Here is a 13349-nt window from a genome sequence, read left to right on the forward strand (position 1 = left end):
AGAGTGGTGGCTACTCTCTCTAGTTGTGGTGCAGGGGCTTCTCAATGTGGTAGCTTCTCTTGTTGCGAAGCACAGGCTCCAGGCACACCAGCTCAGTAGTTGTGGCTCCCGGGCTCTAGAGCACGGGCCCAGTAATTGTAACACACAGGTTAGTTGCTCTGAGGCATGTGGCATCTTCCCAGACCAGGGATCAAATCCAGGTCCCCTGCAGTGTCAGGTGGATTCCTATCTACTGCACCATCAAGGAAGTCCAGTTCATAATTTTTAACAAGGGCATTTTAATTATACACTGGACTCCTGCAGTTATCGTGCCAGTCTTGCCTGCCTATTGTTCCCTGCACCTCGTTGCAAAGCCTGCAAAGCTTTGTACAGTCTACTCCACCTGGAACACCACTCCCACATCTCCCTCTTTCTGCAGCTCTTCTTTTAACACTCAATTTAGGTGTTATCTTTGGGATGCCTCCTTTGACCCTCCTCCCTCCCGATCCCTGCCCTAATCACATAACACGTAGCAGATGTTCAACACTTGTCTATTACATAAATTCAGTGAGAAGGTAATGTGTGACAAAAGTGCCACAAAAGACTTCTAAACCATGATCCACGGTAAAGTGAGGCAATGAGGGCGTTTCTAAAAAGACTCTTCTTGAGAGTCTCTTGGACTGCAAGATAAAACCAGTCAATCCTAAAGGAAGTCAACCCTGACTATTCACCGGAAGGACTGATGCTGAAGCTGAAGCTCCAATACTTTGGCCACTTGATGGGAACTCACTGGAAACGACCTTGACGCTGGGAAAGATTGGGGGCAGGAGGAGAAGGGGGCGACAGAGGATGAGATGGTTGGATGGTATCACCGACTCAATGGACATGAGTCTGAGCAAACTCCGGGGGATGATGAACGACAGGGAAGCCTGGAGTGCTCCTATTCATGAGGTCGCAGAGTCGGATACGACTGAGCATATCTAAAGAACATCAAGGACCTCTAGGTTCCTCAGTAGGCGCTAGGACCCTATCGGTAGACTCGTTAATCTTTACGCAGAGGGCTCCGTGCCTGCCTGGCCGGAAGCGACTGGGACCAGCTCCAGGGCGCCACCTGCCGGGATTATGCCGCCTCTGCAGCCCTTTCCTGGAGCCCCGGCTCCCGCCAGGTCTTGAGCCCGCCTCGCGTCTCCCATTGGCTGGCTCCTCTTCTCCCGCCCTTTCCGGGCTCAGCCACTCGGAACCCCGGGGTGGGTGGGGCTTGAGGCCTGGGATGGAGCGCGCGTCCCGATTGGCTCTGAGGAAGGCGGTGACGTGGCCAGAGAAGACCCATCTGCGCCTAAACCGAGGCTCAGCCACAACAGCACTGGATTAGTGGTAGGCGGGGCGTGTCCCGGTCGGAGGCCGGAAACGGAAGTGAAGGAAAGATGCAGGTGGGGGAACAGCAACTGGGGAAATGGGGGGCTGCCCTGGGGCCCCTGGGCTGAGTTCAGCTGGTCCTTTCCTGACCTGCTTCCTCAGGCTCTTTCCGGGGGGCGGCCCTCCCCGTCCCGTTGTGCTGGCCCCGCAGGGTGACGGTTGGGGGGATGAAGTGAGCGCGCGAGTGGCTTGTCCGCTCGCAGCACTCACGCACTTTTCCCCGCCGTGTTTCCCGCCAGGACCATCAGCACGTGCCCATCGACATCCAGACCAGCAAGCTACTCGGTAGGAGGGGCGCCCCCGCTCAACTACCTGTCAAGGGGAGACCTGGCCCCCTTGCCCTCTGTCAGCAACAGCGGAAGCGCCGACCACTCGCTGTGTTCTGTGCTCCCATCTGTGGCTGGACCTGCCTCAGTAAAAGGAGCGGGAAGGAACCACGCTTAGTCTATACTTGACCTGTGTTTTCTGTTTTAACGTATAAAACATGTTGTCAATCATATCTTTCAGGGACAGCAGAGAGTTAAAGGCTTACCTTAAAGGTGGTCAGCTGCTGAATGGCAGATCTGAAGTTAGAACCTAAGTCTGTCAGGTTCCAGTATTGTGTTATGCTGGAAAAACAATTTTCTTCCTTTTTATTTTTACCTTTGATTTTAGGAGGAAGAGGCACATAGGTCCAGTCGAAAATAAAACCTTTTAGTGGCCAGGCCATCTCCCTGGTGTCTGTATCGGGTCTATATACCTTCTCTCCAGTTCAGAGCCAGGGAAGGACCTCTTCACTCTGACCCCTCTAGGGCGGTGCACAGCTCCTGGATTTTTAAATGGTCTTTGAGTTTAGTTGTTTTGATGCCAGTCATGTCATTAAGATGACATCTGTTTGACTATGTCATCCCTTTGCTTCTACTTCTGTGACATCTACATAGTTTTTGTTTTTGAAGATTTTAGTGGAGTGCAGCAATGGGAATATAACTGATAACTAGTGTGGGCTCCCAGTGTTTGACCAATTAGATTTATTAACAAGGGCAAGGTGGCCACTTAGTGGAGCATCTTTAACTTCATTTCGGATTTGTCCCAGCTCTTCAGGACCTGTACACTCTTGATGTACATGCTTGTTATTGGTCCCGAAACCCAACCATCTATTGAGGGTTTATTCTATACCAAGTGCTGTTTTATGTGCTTAACATTATGAAAATGAAGATCACTGCAATTCATTGAGCCTTTGCCATGTGCCAGGCACTACATTCAGTGTTTTACCGTTTGTACTCAGTATATTTATCTTCCCCATTTTACATGTAGAGAAACTGAGGCACAGAGAGGTTGAGAGACTTGCCCAAGAAAGTTGGTGATTAGAGCCAGGACCAGCTGACCACAAAGTCTAGGTCTTAGCTCTCTCCTATGAGGAAATGTACATGGCTCTCATTCACCTATACCCTCAACTAAAAACAGGTCTGGCCCAGAATCCAGGAGGTCAGTCACATTGGTACTCATATGTGCAGGATGGTGCTTCCCTGGTAAGAGGAGTCCAGTATTATTTAGTCCTTAGGGGCTTTGCAGTTGTTCCTTCATCTGGTATTTGGTGTAACCATCTTGGATTTTTCATTGTCATGGTTAATCCCAGCCCTGAGAAAGTATAAATTGAATGGCATCCTCTGTCAGTAAGAAAGATATAATTATCCATGGAAGCAAAAATATCATGGAGAATTTAGAGTGGTCCAAAGTGGCACTTTGATGTCAGGACCAATTCAAAGCTTTCCTTTACCCTGTGTTGAGGCAGTTACTTTATAAAAGTCACATTGTGGATAAAGTTAGGTTGCTGGAATCTGTTTAGCCCCAAGGATCCCTTTGAGCCTGTCTTCATTCCCATCTTCCTGTGACCCCCCACACCTTAACCAATATGAGTACAACTTTTAGCCAATGCCTTAGCATATTTCACTTGAATGAGTGATGCAATTTTGGCCATGGGAATGCTATAATTTGGGTTTGTGCTATAGACTGGCTGGTAGACAGAAGGCACTGCAACCTGAAATGGCAGAGTCTGGTATTGACCATCCGAGAGAAGATCAATGCCGCCATCCAGGACATGCCGGAGAGCCAAGAGATCGCCCAGCTGCTCTCTGGATCCTGTGAGTGCTTCAGGGCTGCATTACTGGACCCTCCTCTTTCCTGGGGTGGTATATATCTGCTGAGCTGTTCCCTTTTCTTTAGTCATAGGACTGACCTCCAAAGAAAGAGAGGCTTCTATTTGGGGTATAGATGCTGGTTTATTTCAACACAGAATGATGAAGGGGAGAGCTGTGCCCTCTAAAGTTACTGGCATATACATGAGTCAGCCATATATGGTGGCCGCAGTGGTGGGTTAGAGACTGTTATTTCCAAAGTCTTTGTTTTTCTTTGCTCTGCAGACATTCACTACTTCCACTGCCTAAGAATTGTGGAGCTTCTCAAAGGCACTGAAGCCTCCACCAAAAATATTTTCGGCCGGTACTCTTCACAGCGAATGAAGGCAAGTATGGATGACGGTGGTAATGCGCAGCTGGAGGCATCCGGTCCAGGGGGCCAGAGGCTGTCTGGTCTCGCTGAGGATCCATTGGAGATATCCCCATGGAGTATTTCCTCAACTTTCTCTCTGTCCCCATAGTTCATGCCAAAAGTAGATCCTGAAAGTGAAAGTATCCGTCGCTCAGTCGTGTCCAACTCTTTTGACCCCTACCCCTGGGTTTACATTTGCTTTGGGAATCGCTCGTTTGCACCATACTCTTAAAGTGGATGGTCTAGCTAGCATTATGAAGGAGGATGAGGATGCAGAGACTGGGAGAGCGTCCCCTGTTGGGGGATTGAGCTGGGATGTGGCTGCTCTCCTGGCTCACTTCCTGTTTCTTTTCTTAGGATTGGCAGGAGATCGTAGCCCTCTATGAGAAGGACAACACCTACCTAGGTAAGGGGCCCAACCTGGGAGTCCCAGTGTCCACAGGGAGGCTCCCTCCTCGAAGTTTGAGACACTGGGCTTCTAGAGGTACAGTTCATGTGAGGGGAGAGGCTGGTGTGTAGATGTTTGTGAGGTGGGAAAATAAATTTCAATGAGTATTGGGAGGAGGATGACCACCAGGCAGGTTGTGGGCATTTGGACGGGTGCTTATGGGTCTTCTGCCGGTCACCTCTTGATGACTAGCTCCCCCGGAAGAAGCACAGGTTGACCTGGGGCCTGTATCAAGTGCCTGAGAGAATAACTAAAAGGCTGACTGTAGTTTGGGTTGTATTTGCTAGCAGTGTAAATAATTATAATAGCTGCTGCTGCTGCTAAGTCGCTTCAGTCGTGTCCGACTCTGTGCGACCCCATAAACGGCAGCCCACCAGGCTCCCCGGTCCCTGGGATTCTCCAGGCAAGAACACTGGAGTGGGTTGTCATTTCCTTCTTCAATGCATGAAAGGGAAAAGGGAAAGTGACACGACTCTTAGCGACCCCATGGACTGCAGCCTACTGGACTAATATTAACCAAATATTAATACTTACTAAATGCAAGGAATTATACTTGTATTTTATATGAATTCTCTTAATTCTCATGATAAATATTACTGCCCCTGTTTTATAGTTGAGGACTGGATTGGAGAGGTTAAATGACTATCTTAGGTTCCACAGCCAGGAAGGGGAGGAGCTGGGAGGTCAACCCCCGTGCTCTTCGCCACCAGGCCAGGGTATTGCGCATGTCCTTGGGGCGTGCCTGCCTTAGGTGTGGGGGTCTGGAGTGAACATCCTGGGCCCATCTTTCTCAGTGGAGCTCTCCAGCCTCCTGGTTCGGAACGTCAACTATGAGATCCCCTCCCTGAAGAAGCAGATCACCAAGTGCCAGCAGCTGCAGCAAGAATACAGCCGCAAGGAGGAAGAGGGCCAGGCGGGGGCTGCTGAGATGAGGGAGCAGTTCTACCACTCGTGCAAGCAGTACGGCATCACGGTGAGCAGCCCAGGTTTCCCGCGGAGAGACGCATGCCTGGGGCCTCTGTCTGTCTTCCTGGGCCCAGTGCCTTTGCTTCTGGGGAGGGCTTTCCTTCTCTGCCGGTTGGGCCCTTCTTGGGCCAGTTTCTTGCCCATCTTTAATCTTCAGGCATTGTCTTTAATACGCTGGACTCCACTTCCCACCACTTTTGTCTAAGCCCACCTCGTGGATCCTCTCTAGGGGGACAATGTCCGAAGAGAACTGCTGGCCCTGGTGAAGGACCTACCAAGTCAGCTGGCCGAGATCGGGGCGGCGGCCCAGACCCTGGGCGAGGCCATTGACCTGTACCAGGCCTGTGTGGGGTTTGTGTGCGAAAGGTATTGAGGGCCCTGGCTTCTCCCCCGTGGAGGAGGGGCGGGGACCATCGAGCTGCTTCCCCGGCTGTGCTCTCTTCTCCACTTGTGCTCTCCCCATGTGACACTTGAGTGCCAGGCCCAGCAGTGGGCCTGGCCTCACAAGGGGCAGCAGGAGGGTCAGCGGCATGCTCCATTGCAGCCCCACAGAGCAGGTGCTGCCGATGCTGCGGTTTGTGCAGACGCGGGGGAACTGCACAGTGTACGAGTGGAGGACGGGCACGGAGCCCTCGGCAGTGGAGAGACCACACCTTGAGGAGCCCCCTGAGCAGGTGGAAGAAGATGCGGTAAGACAGGCCGAGTGAGAGCCGCTTCTTTCCCTCGTACACGGTTCAGTCCTCCCCCCGTCCCCTTTGAACTCAGAGTCCAGAGGGAAGAAAGGGGTGTTCCTGTGAGAGAGACTGTAGGTGGAAGGGCCCAGAAGGCCCTACTCCTTCGTTTTTTTCTGGCTTTCTTGAGACGACAGGGTAGATGAGTGCTGAAGAGGCCCAGGAGGCTGGTCAGCTTTGAACTGGGAACCCTTCAGTCCCCTGAGCTCTCTGAAGACAGACTCTCCTTTGGGAAGCTTGGAGGCCATTATGTTTGAACAGTGTGCCGGTGCTCCGTACTGAGACCTGGAAGAACTTGGCAGGCCCCTTTTTCTCACCCATCTTCTTTGAGCTAACACTTTTCTTCCCTTCTAGATTGACTGGGGTGACTTTGGGGTGGAGGTGGCTTCTGAAGGGGCTGACTCTGGCATCTCTGCCCAGACTGCTGGAATTGACTGGGGCATCTCCCTGGAATCGGATTCAAAGGTTGGGATGCTCTCTTGGTCCATCTCTCTTGGGGAGTTTCTGTGATTGCTGTTTTGGTGATAAGAAACATGTTGGGAATTTCCTAGTGGTCCAGTGGTTAAGACTCCACGCTTCCACTGCAAGGGGCAAGGGTTCAATCCCTGGTCAGGGAAACTGAGATCCTGGGTGCCTTTCAGTGTGGCCAAAGGGAAAAAAAAGTTTTCTCTCTTTCTCTTTAAAGACATCACTTGAAGTTCACAGCTCTTGGACCACATATAGTTTGGGAGGAGGCAGTTTCCAAAGTGACATGTCAGAGTTTTGACCTCTTTCTCTTGGTGTTTGGGGCAGGTGTGGGGGTATAGGCAGGTGGTACCTCTATGCATGGGCCCCACTGCCATCTTTGCCACTTCCATCAGGGCTGCAGGTTCTTCATACAGTTGAAATGTGCCATCATTGGGCTTATTGAGGGCTTTAGTTTATCCTGGCTCCCTTTGCTGGGGAAAGTTCTCCCAACACTGCAGGGGTTCTTTGCTCTCCACCCAGGAAGCTGGGGGTGATGAGATAGACTGGGGAGACGATGCTACTGCTCTGCAGATCACCGTGCTGGAAGCTGGAACCCAGGGTGAGTACATCGCTCCCTGAAACCCTGGCAGAGGGTACCCCTGTGTCTCTAGAAGCAAAGAAAAAGTACGCTGCCAAGACTGCGCTTCTCATACAGTTACCTGTTTTTTTCAAAATCTTGTTGATGATGTGAGTGTAGTGGATAAAGAAGAGTTCTTAAAATGAAGCCTAGAAACTCTCAATGCTTTGGATATCGAATGCGGGTCAGCCTTTGCCTGGGATGTTCCGAGAGGGCTAGCCGGCTCTGAAGCCTGACCTGGCCCCAGAGGCTGTGACGGTGATCTGAGCCACTAGAGGGCAGTGCAGGATGAGACTTGATGCCCACCAAAGGGAAGGCACGCTTGGTTCTTTGGAACTCAGCTCTGTGGTCCTCCTCACAGACTGCAGTTGGCTCTTGGTGCCTGATTAGGGCTGCGACAAATGGGAAAGGGTGACCCTTCCTTCTTGGGTTGGAACAGGAAGTGGCTTTAGTGTAGTGTCTGTGTCCATATTAATGCACCAGGACTTCTCAAACCAATGGTCTTGTTTAGTCTTTAGCCACTTTATCACTTCTCTCTCTTCCTGGCAGCTCCCGAAGGTGTTGCCAGGGGCCCGGATGCCCTGACACTTCTTGAATACTCTGAGACCCGGAATCAGTTCCTTGATGAGCTCATGGAGGTACTTTTGTCTCTGGATGATGTGCGGGGAGGCCTGGCACCAGCATAGGCGGTATTGCTCTAGACACCTGACCTGACCCTCCTGTTTCTGTGAAGGATGCGGAGTGCTTTCAGTGTTCCAGAGCAGGGGCACTCCCATTCACTCTGGGGCATCAAGATGCTTCCCATTCATTCCATTCGTTCAACGGACTTCCCTGGTGGTTCAGTGATAAAGAACCTGCCTGCCATGCAGGAGCCGCAGGAGACATGGGTTTGATCCCTGAGTCAGGAAGATCCCTTGGAGGAGGGCATGACAACCCACTCCAGTATTCTTGCCCGGAGAATCCCATGGACAGAGGAGCCTGGCTACAGCCCACAGGGTCGCAGAGTTGGACACAACGGAAGCGACTGAGCACGTATTCACTCAACAGTGTTTATCATGTTTATCATCCTTCCTAAACCCCTGGCACTGTCTGAGGAGACTGAGCAGAAAACAAGGCAGAATCCTTGACCTCATGGAGCTTGTGGTCTAGTGGGGAACACAGGCAGGAAACAAGGCAAGCAAGTGAAATATGCAGCACGTTAGGTGTTAACAGAGTGCCATGGAGAAGGAGATCTGGAAAGGGAGATGGGGCTGCCGGGAAGGCCTGTTTTTATGATTGTGGTCAAGAAGGCCTTGTTGCAAAGGTGACCAGTAAGTCAAAACCTGCCGAGAGAGCCACGCCCACGTCCGGCAGAAGAGCCTTCCAGGCAGGAGGAGCGACACAGAAGCTTGGAGGCGGAAGTGTCCTGCACACGTGATGAACAAGGAGGCCGAGCAGGGGAGCTGGGGGGCTGAAGGGAGCTGGGAGCTGCTGGGGCTTTGGAGCAATTTGTGTCTCATGTCATCTCTGTGGCTGAGGTGTCTGGCAGCCCACAGTAAGAAGCTGGTGTTCTTGGACGTTCTTTGTGGTACTAGGAAGCTGGGGCCTGCCTTAGTTAATTTCTGAGTCTGTCCACTTCTCAGGCCTGCTGGCAGGGGAGGGCCTCATGGAAGGTCTTGTCCTCACCACTCTAGTTCAGGTTTCCATGGGTGAATAAAACTGACAAGATATGTGACTGGTTCTCAGATTCTGCCTAGCCTTTTCTTAATCTAGGGCTTCTCAAACATGGATTCCTGTTCCCTGAATCTCATTTTTCCCATGAAATTACCTTCATTCAGCAGAGAGAACCCCTTGAATCTCTGCTTCGTAGTTATCTGATCCATAGCCTGGGAGGAGGAGGGGGTGGTCCTGGGTTAGGTAAGGCCTGAGGCAGCAATGAGGGGCTGAAGGGTGATGGTGGAGGCTGCCCCAAACTCCCGCCTTATAGTTGGTGAGTTTCTAGCAATAGAAATGCTCAGAGGAAATAACTGCTCCTCTGTTGTTCAGTCACTAGGTGTGCGTTAGTCATTCAGTCGTGTCTGACTCTTTGTGACCCCATGGACAGTAGCCCACCAGGCTCCTCTGTCCATGGAATTCTCCAGGCGAGAATACTGGAATGGGTTGCCATTCCCTTCTCCAGGTGATCTTCCTGACCTAGGGATTGAACATGGGTCTCCTGCATTGCAGGCAGACTCTTTACAGTCCGAGCCACTGTTCATTCGCTAAGTCATGTCCAGTTCTATACGACACCATGGACTATACCACACCAGGCAGTCCCCTACTGTGCCTCCTCCAGAATCCAACCCTTACCTTATTCTTTATTTTGAGCAGGCTGAGGGCCCAGCTTCCGAGTTCGTTTCTCAGTTTGAACCAAATCCTCTTCTGTCCTCAGCTCGAAATCTTCTTGTCCCAGAGAGCAGTGGAGATGAGTGAGGAGGCAGACATCCTGTCTGTGAGCCAGTTCCAGCTGGCTCCAGCCATCCTGCAGGGCCAGACCAAGGCAAAGGTGGTCGCCATGGTGTCGGCACTGCAGGATCTGATTGGCCGGCTCACAAGTCTTCGAATGCAGCACCTGTTTATGATCCTGGCTTCACCAAGGTCTGGCTTTCCCCTTGATGTTGGGCTATTCCAGGGCATGTTGCAGGGTGCTGCCATCTTGGGCAGCCCTGCCTCCTGTTTCCTCCTCTCTGTGACCCCTTGGACCTCATCCCTGCCTCCCATAACTGCACCACCCCAACTGGGGTTGGGGGTTCTCTTTGGGGCAAGATGGGGTGGCTTGAAATATGCGGGCAGAATCTGCGTCCTGGGTAGGATGGGGAAGTAGGAGTGGCATTCCATACAAGGAAGGACTGACGGATGTGGAGGCTGAGTGGCCAACAGAGACTGAGCCTCCCCTGTTCTAGCAGTTGGATGGGGACACCCAGGCTGCCCAGAGACACCGAACACTTACGTGAATGCCCTGCCCAGGTATGTGGACCGAGTGACTGAGCTCCTCCAGCAGAAGCTGAAGCAGTCCCAGCTGCTGGCTTTGAAGAAAGAACTGATGGTGCAGAAGCAACAGGAAGCCCTCCAAGAGCAGGCGGTTCTGGAGCCCAAGCTGGATCTGCTGCTGGAGAAGACAAAGGAGCTGCAGAAGCTGGTGAGAGCAGAGAGGCAAACCTGCCCAATTTCCGCAGAGCGAGGCCCCTTTGCCTTCTGCCTCCCGCCCACCTGGTATCACTGTCTTTCAGATTGAAGCCGACATTTCCAAGAGGTACAATGGGCGCCCCGTGAACCTGATGGGAACCTCTCTGTGACCTACTGCCGTTGTTGTTCCTGCCCATCTTCTCAGCGTTCAGGAGGGAGGAGGGACAGCGCGGGGCCCTTCCTGGTGAGAGACTAAGCCGACTGGAGGATGGAAGGCCCCGTGATGGAACTGTCACCCGGATGGTGATCTCAGCACTCTGTACTCTCTGCAGGAGGCTGTCTTGATGGTCCTGCGGCCCCTCAGCCTCAAATCACAGCTTCTGCTCCTTCTTGTTAATGTAGTTGGACTTTAATAATAAAGAGAGAGATTCTTGTTCCCTACTGACAGTGCCCGTCTCTGGGCCTGGGGTTGAGGCTGTGTACCCATTTGCATGGGGTTCTTGATCCTGTGAGGTACCAGGTTGGGGTCTTTTTCCTCTTTGCCTCTGGTGGCAGGGAGGCCTCACAGATTAGTATCTACAAACAATTCAGCAAGGGGCTCTGGAGTAGCTGAGTCAGCTGGGGCCCTTTCTCTCCACGGCCAGGCCCAGACTGCCCCACTCAGGCCAGAAGCCCAAGGGGAGCAGTCAAGTGGCAGCCTCGTTGGAGCCAGCAAAGCTGTATTTTCCTTTTAATCACAGCTTACCTCCAGGCAGAGGGAGAGTGCGGTTTGGGAAGGAAGGGTCTGATCAACAAGGTGGAGACAGGAGTTGTCGCCTTTGCTAGCTGCCCGTCCACTTCCCACCCATAACTGCCTGCTCTGTGATTGGGTACAGCCCACACTAGGCCAGCACCCCTCTCCCCGGCCACCTACCCATCCCCATTTCCCAGGAAGGGTAGGGGTTGGGGGTGGCCAGCAATTCGATTTTAATTTCATAGCAGAGCAGTTGATTCATGGCTCTTTGTCGCTGGCGTTGACTCCCGTAATGACTTTCCATCAAAATGAAAAGTGGAGTGACACCACTCATTATTCCTGCTGCTTGTTATCTCAGTTCTGGGGAGGGCCGCCCCCTCCCTGCTGCCTTTCAGCCGTCCTGGACAGTGAGTGATGGCCCCTATTAATCACCGACCCCGCGGACTCCGGCGGACACACGCTATCCAGAGAGAGAGAGATAAGGCCGCATGAACTGCTCGAAGCCGCTCCTATCAATTAATGTCAGCCCATCACTTCCCCCCAGTCTTTGCCTGTTCACCTCCTTTTGCGGGGATTGGAAGTCTAGGAATTGAAAAAGGAAAGACATTGGTATGGAATGTCCAGGTACAACTGTCCTTGGAATAGAAGGGCTTTGGGGCCTGAGCGGGCGTGTCCCACCCTCAGGCGCTGTGAAGCCTCGGCTGGGGAGCTGCCTGCGGCTCTGGGGTCTTTCCTCTCTGAGAGAATGTCGGCTACCTCCTGCCCCACCTGTTTGGCTGCTGGCTCCACTGGCCTTCTGACCTACCCCTTGCGGCCGCCATCAGCTCACTGAGGCATGCTACCCCTGCCCACTAATGTCCCTCATCCAATCACCAGCTGTTACACAGGCTCTTTGCTCACAGGCACTGGGCTTTGGGGAGAACCCTGTGGTCATGTGACCACGGCAGGCTGGGTTCAGGCCTGCTAAGCTCTTGCTCCTGCCCTCGAGACCACCTCACTGGCCTTCTCTGCCCTGCATGGGGCCAATAAGGGATGTTGGAGGTGCTGTTTGGCTGCAGGAGACAAGAAGTGGGTTTGATAGGTTTTCTTAGCAGATTTTGGTCACCTTGGTAAGCAGTGTGGCTAAGGGACTTCTCTCAGGGGGTACCAGGCCCATTTCACTGCTTATCTGGTGAAATCAAGGCCCATCTAGCTGTAGGTTCCTGTAACTGATTTCTTAAAAGAACCATAACGTAGGGTTTGTTCTCCAGAGCCTTCAGCCCCACTTGCCTGTGCCCTGTGCTTTGCTTCCCGGGTCCTGCTTTCCCCAACCACCCAATGGCATTAAAGAGCCCGCCTGGCTGTTTGACCCCGCAGAAGGCAACTCTGTCTTTCCAACCTGCTCCCAGATTTCCCAGAGCATCACTCTGATTGCATTTAGCTTCCTGCCTGTTCATCTCAGAGGTGGTTGTGAGGATTAAATGAGTTAACATCTGCAGAGCTCTTAAAACAGTGCCTGGCACAGCGTATGTGCTCGCTGGACATATGTGAACTCTTATTTTGGGTTTGTGAAACAATGTTAAGGATGCTTCCTCCTGTCCTAACTTCCTTCTTTGAAGCAGGGGTGGGGGTGTGGGGGGTGGGGAAGAGGCTCCTTGGGGAGCTTGAAGACCAAGTTCTGAGCAGTCAGGTTTCTGGAACTCCCAAAACAACATTCAGGGAGAGAGAGGAGATGGGCCCAGATTACATTTATAATCCTTTGTTGGATGAGAATTGTATTGCCAAGAGCACTCTACTTCTATGTTTGCTTTTGCACCACCTCTTTCCAGAGAAGATTTAAGGTGCTCACTGCTTAGCTAAGACATGTCATTACTTGCTTCAGATAAGGAAAGTATCACCTTTCCAAAATCCTTTCACCCAGGCAAATCCAGGCATTGTCAAGCCCACTTACCATGACTCTGTTCAGATGAAGCCTTTCTTCCTGCATAGACTCTGTCCTTTCCAAGTCTGGTTCTCAAAGTGTAGGATCTCCTTTGCACTGCAGCCCATGATGGCCAACCATGAAGGTGGGTTAAGTAGAGTGCTAATGATCGCTCCTCTGGGTTCCGGCCACTCAGCTAAGGGCTTGACAGGGAGATGGGTCCTATACACCCAGAACGACTGTCCCAGGGCCTGTGTGGGCCAGGGGTTATCTGTATTATTGAGACCAAAATCTCACTCCTCTGAGTATGATCTGCTCCAGAGGACTGGCCCGGAGCAGAGGACCAAAGAAAAAGCAGACCCCAGGCCCTAGGGGAGCAGGAGCTAATTCTGCTTGGTTGTGTCTGTTAATTCCTTGTTAAT

At 52.2% G+C, this 13349-nt stretch overlaps 1 protein-coding gene across 1 annotated transcript; it reads left to right on the forward strand.

Annotated features, from left to right (window-relative positions):
* The first annotated feature begins 1273 nt into the window (after window positions 1-1273).
* On the forward strand, window positions 1274-10735 carry CDK5RAP3 (CDK5 regulatory subunit associated protein 3). Its single transcript, XM_006074311.4, has 14 exons — window positions 1274-1409; window positions 1635-1680; window positions 3384-3515; window positions 3795-3895; window positions 4279-4327; window positions 5164-5342; window positions 5565-5701; window positions 5880-6024; window positions 6421-6531; window positions 7054-7132; window positions 7700-7788; window positions 9561-9766; window positions 10136-10307; window positions 10399-10735. Exons 1-14 carry the CDS (start codon window positions 1404-1406, stop codon window positions 10462-10464), a joined length of 1518 nt encoding a protein of 505 aa, XP_006074373.1. The 5' UTR covers window positions 1274-1403; the 3' UTR covers window positions 10465-10735.
* The last annotated feature ends 2614 nt before the right edge of the window (window positions 10736-13349 follow it).

The sequence above is a fragment of the Bubalus bubalis genome, chromosome 3 (genome assembly GCF_019923935.1).
Source record: "Bubalus bubalis isolate 160015118507 breed Murrah chromosome 3, NDDB_SH_1, whole genome shotgun sequence".
Taxonomy (NCBI): domain Eukaryota; kingdom Metazoa; phylum Chordata; class Mammalia; order Artiodactyla; family Bovidae; genus Bubalus; species Bubalus bubalis.

Coding starts and splice junctions, on each gene's coding strand:
- CDK5RAP3 (XM_006074311.4), top strand. Junction 7,133..7,699: donor GCTGGAAGCTGGAACCCAGG/GTGAGTACATCG, acceptor TCTTCCTGGCAG/CTCCCGAAGGTGTTGCCAGG. Junction 9,767..10,135: donor ATGATCCTGGCTTCACCAAG/GTCTGGCTTTCC, acceptor TGCCCTGCCCAG/GTATGTGGACCGAGTGACTG.